General features: G+C 46.4%; 1 protein-coding gene across 1 annotated transcript; it reads right to left on the bottom strand.

The window, feature by feature from the left end:
* Window positions 1-917: 917 nt before the first annotated feature.
* On the bottom strand, window positions 918-3124 carry rcvrna (recoverin a). The gene is made up of 4 exons (XM_014034059.1): window positions 2887-3124; window positions 1481-1940; window positions 1276-1387; window positions 918-1189 (listed from the first exon to the last, which is right to left on the bottom strand). The coding sequence occupies exons 1-4, from the start codon at window positions 2985-2987 to the stop codon at window positions 1071-1073; spliced, it is 792 nt and encodes a 263-aa protein (XP_013889513.1). The 5' UTR covers window positions 2988-3124; the 3' UTR covers window positions 918-1070.
* Between the last annotated feature and the right edge of the window lie 2133 nt (window positions 3125-5257).

Genomic DNA, 5257 nt, shown 5'->3' with positions numbered 1-5257 from the left:
GATGATGGTTGGATGGATGATGGTTGGATGGATGGATGATGATGGATGGATGATGATGGATGGATGATGATGGTTGGATGGATGATGGTTGGATGAAGGAATAAAGAAATAAATCAGATGCTTTTATTAATATTATTTATTGTTTCTCATCCGTCACTGAAGGCCTTTAAACACATTAATATGAAATATTTCATGTTTAATGTTTGTTATCAGTTTTCATCAGATCCAGTCAAAGACAGAAAYGTGTCGATCAGGTACCTGCTCTGTCTCGTCCTTCTTATCCTGCGAACACTGGAGGACAGAGGCTGTTAGCTTCAGCTGACCTTCAGCTGCTAATCGGATCAGCTGAAACAGGCAGCTTGTTAACACGAGCCTAAAGCCCTGATAAGCTGCTCCTCACTTCTTCTGCATTAACTTCMTGAATGAAAACAAGCGTGAAAAAACAGCTGCTGCCAAACTGGACAGAGTGACGGGACTGCAGGCTGTGGGCCAGAGCAGGTCAGGAGACACGTCTCCTGGACCATGGGCCAGAGCAGACCATGGGCCAGAGCAGACCATGGGCCAGAGCAGACCATGGACCAGAGCAGACCATGGGCCAGAGCAGACCATGGGTCAGAGCAGACCATGGGCCAGAGCAGACNCAGAGCAGACCATGGGCCAGAGCAGACCATGGACCAGAGCAGACCATGGGCCAGAGCAGACCATGGGTCAGAGCAGACCATGGGCCAGAGCAGACCATGGGCCAGAGCAGGCCATGGACCTGAGCAGACCATGGACCAGAGCAGGTCAGGAGACACGTCTCCTGGACCATGGGCCAGAGCAGACAGTGGACCAGAGCAGGTCAGGATACTGTCTCTGTCACAAAGCTGCAGAGAGTTTCAGGGTTTTTCTCACAGATGTTTTGCTTTTTTTTTTTATCAGACTTGAAAACATTAAACTGAGCTCAGCTGGAGTCCAAACGAGCGTCAGGACAAAACTCAGACAAACGTTCACATCAAGTTAAAACACAAACAAACAAACAAACAACAAACAAACAACCATTTTAAAATGACAGAAAATAAAAAGCTGGATTATTGCTTCTTCTCTTTCAGCTTGTCTTTGATCTTCTGAGGCTCGTCGTATTGTATCAACCGCAGGATGTCCTTGTTGTCCATCACGCCCTGAATGAACTCTCCTTCTGTGATTTTATCTGCAACAAACACAGAAAGATGTTTTTGTTTTTTATTTTTCTTTAAATAAAAACTGGGAGACTGGATTAATTAAAACTCTGGGTACCGTTYTCCTTCTTCCTGAAAAACGTCCAGATCTTTTCAGCCCTCTTCTCTGGTGTGTTTTCATCTTCAGGGAGTTTCTTCTGGTCTTCGACAGGGATCATGTTAAATATCGACTGAAAGAACAAAAATACACTTTTTTAGTTTGAATGTTACGTTAAATATTGTTTTTATCCAGAACCAAAGGCAATGTTAGACATGTGAGGTACCTTGACGATCTCCTGGATTTCGTTTTTGCTGATGGTTCCGTTGCCGTCCACGTCGTACAAGGCGAAGGCCCACTCCAGCTTCTGCAGGGTCTTTCCTCCGGAGGTGAGGTGCAGGGCCACGATGTACTCCTTGAAGTCCAGAGTGCCGTCGGCGTTGGTGTCGAAGCTCCTGAAGACGTGGCGAGCGTAGGCTGTGGGGTTGGCGCCCGGGAAGAAGCTGGCGTAGATGCCCTCAAACTGCTCCTTGCTGATCTTCCCTCCGGGACACTCCTTCAGGAAGGACTGGTACCACGTGCACAGCTCGGCCTCCGTGTACTTGGTGTTGGATTTCAGGTCCTCCAGGAGCTCCTTGGACAAAGCGCTGCTCTTCGTGTTCCCCATCAGGAACTCGGTTTTCCCCCCTTCGCCGCGGTTTGAGGTTAGACTTGTGYGAAGCCTTCCGAGGAGTTTCTCTGCCTCGCTGCCAAATGAGATTACGGTCATCACTCGCTAAATCCAGACAGCTGCCTTAAAGAGGATCAGCACGTCACAGAGCTGACACCTCTTCTGAACGACACCCACAGTCAGGTTTACATTCATTTTAATGATGCAAACTGAAACTGATTCAGGAAAAAAATAAATCACGTTTTCCACAAAACTGTTAACTTTTACGTTCAGGACATAATCTCTTCTGTTTGATATTTTCTGCCACTTTTTTAAAGATGCAAAACCGCCATCTAAAGAAAAGTTCTTCTTCCTTTTGTGTTAAAAAAAAATTAAATTAAACTAGAATAGTTCCTGGAGAAACTATGAAAGGACAATTTAAATAAAGATTTGATTTGTTTATTTATTGGAGATCATTGTGATCTACTACCATCCCTGATTTGAGCCAAATATGTCTAAAAATGGCTCAGTTGTTACATTTTCATTTTAGCTATGGCGGCCGTCTTGGATTTTTGGTTTGGATTTGGTTTCAGTGTGTGGTCTCAGATTTTTTTAACGTGTTTTRTTCWTTTCTACTTACTTAGTGTTTACTTGGTTTTATCTAATTGTATTTTTATTCTTCTGTGCAGCACTTTGGTTGCCATTGGCTGTAAAAAGTGCTATACAAATAAAGTTTCATTGATTGATTGATTGCGTGTGATGGAGATTTTATTTATAAAGTTTATTAATTTCTTTTAAAAATTAAAACAAATTCCATACACAGTAAGAAATACAATCACAAATAACATGAAACGCAGTAGAAAGAAGAAAAAATCTTATCTGCCCACCCCTTTTTTTCCAAAAATGTATTCAAACAATAATAATAAKAAGAAGAAGAAGAASCACATCATCTGCGTAAAGCAGAAACTAGAATCCCTCCTCTCCATGAACCTATACACCACAGACAGGATCTGAGACCTGGGTCAGACCTGCTGGAGTCCCACCTGCAGAGGCCGTCAGCATCAAGCGGGTCAAACATAAACCATCCATCCATTTTCTGTAAACGCTTCTTCCTTTCAGGGTCGCGTGGGTCACTGGTGCCCATTTCCAGCAGTCACAGTGCGAGGGGCGAGGTATACTCTGGACAGGTCACAAGCATAAACCTCCTGTTCTCAAATCAATTTTTCTCATTCGGAGCTTCAAATCCTGAGCCATTTGTTCAAACCTCCCATCTGTCCGTTCTATCCTCCTGCAGGTGGGATTATATAATATTCCCCAGCTTACAGCCTCATCCTTTGTTTATACCCTTTATTATGCAAAGGTTCTGAATAATCCCTTTATGTTCTGCTGAACTGCTCATGCCACAACCTGTGTGCACGCCAACATTCAGCTGAGTCCGTCCATTTTCTTCCTCTTATCTAGGGTCAGGTCTCGGGGGCAGCAGCCTCAGCAGAGACCCAGACTTCCCTCTCTCCAGCCTCTTGGACCAGCTCCTCTGGGGGAATCCCAAGGTGTTCCCAGACCAGCTGAGAAACATAGTCCCTCCAGCGTGTCCTGGGTCTTCCTCTGGGTCTCCTCCCAGTGGGACGTGTCCAGAACACCTCACCAGGGAGGAGTCCAGGAGGCATCCTAACCAGATGAACCACCTCAACTGGCTCCTGTCGACGTGGAGGAGCAGCGGCTCTACTCTGAGTCCCTCCTGGACGACTGAGCTTCTCAGCCTATCTCTAAGGGAGAGCCCAGACACCCTGCAGAGGAAACTCATTTCAGCTGCTTGTATCTATGATCTCCTTCTTTCAGTCACTACCCAAAGCTCCTGACCATAGATGAGGGTAGGAACGTAGACCGACTGGTAAAATCCACCTGTTGATCTCCCGCTCCATCAGGATCTGATGAAACCAACAGGACCACATCATCCACAAAAAGCAGAGACGTGATCCTAAGGTCACCAAAAAGGATCCCCTCAACACCTCGGCTGCTCCTACAAATTCTGTCCATAAAAGTTATGAACAGAATCGGTGACAAAGGACAACCTTGGTGGAGTCCAACCCTCACTGGAAATGAGTCAGACTTACTACCAGCAATGTGGACCTAATAGCCCGTATCAATGGGCCTGGTGCCCCATACTCCCAGAGTATCCCCCACAGGAGTCCCAAAGGGACACGGTCGAACGCCTTCTCCAAGTCCACAAAATACATGTAGACATGTTGAACTCCCATGCACCCTCCAGGACCCTGCTGAGGGTGTAGAGCTGGTCCGCTGTTCCACAACCAGGACCAAAACCACACACTGCTCTTCCTGAATCTGAGATTCGGCTATCCAATGGACCCTCCTCTCCAGGACCCCTAAATAGTCCTTACCAGGGAGGCTCAGAAGCGTGATCCCCTATAGTTGGAACACACTTTGTTCTGCCAATCCAGGTGAACTGCCCCAGATGTCAATGCAAAATTGCAGAGTCGTGTCAACCAACAAAACCCCACAACATCCAGAGCCTTAAGGAACTCCGGGTGAAGGTCATCCACCCCTGGCGCCCTGCCACTGAGGAGCGTTTTAACCACCTCAGTGACCTCGGCACCAGAGATTGGAGAGTCTGACCCAGGATCCTCAGGCTCTGCTTCCTCATGGGAAGACGTGTTGGTGGGTTAGGACCTGTCCCCACACATAGATGGAGGGAGGCTATACTCTGTCGTTCCCCAACTATACTCTGTCGTGCCTGTACGTTGAACCCCAGCGTACCCCAACATACAGGCACCGAGATGGGGGGCAATAAGTATGCCCACTCCTGCTCGGCGCCTCTCAGCATGGGCATCTCCAGAATGGAAGTGTCCAACCCCTCTGGAGACTGGTTCCAGAGCCAGAGCGGTGTGTTGATGTGAGTCCAGCTATATCTAGTCTGAACCTGTCAGCCTCTCACACCAGCTCAGGCTCCTTCCCCACCAGAGAGGTGATATTCCACGTCCCTAGAGCCAGCTTCTGTAGACGAGGATCGGACCGCCAAAAACCTAGTTTTATAAATTCAATTTCTAAAAAAAAGTCTGTTTCTAATGAGACTATATTTCTTTATGATCTAACCACAGAATAAAATGGTGGGCCCTCAATCACTGTTAGCAACAAAACCAAACTCCAAACTCTTTAAATACTACTGATGTTTTGACTTGTCTGAAATATCAGCAGATTTACCACAAACTGTACTGTACACAAACACGTCATGTTTCTCAATCCTTGTGGGGACTTTCCATTGACTTCCATTCATTTAYTGGTCATTTCTATAGCTTAACCCTGACCCCTTACTCTAACGTTAACCACTCCAGTGACCTGACACCTGAACCTAAATCTAGCATAAAATTCCTTGGTCTTAACTCCTTGGTCTTAACT

The sequence above is a fragment of the Austrofundulus limnaeus genome, unplaced genomic scaffold (assembly GCF_001266775.1).
Source record: "Austrofundulus limnaeus strain Quisiro unplaced genomic scaffold, Austrofundulus_limnaeus-1.0 Scaffold1952, whole genome shotgun sequence".
Classification (NCBI taxonomy): domain Eukaryota; kingdom Metazoa; phylum Chordata; class Actinopteri; order Cyprinodontiformes; family Rivulidae; genus Austrofundulus; species Austrofundulus limnaeus.
This window is presented reverse-complemented; position numbering and strand designations above follow the sequence as displayed.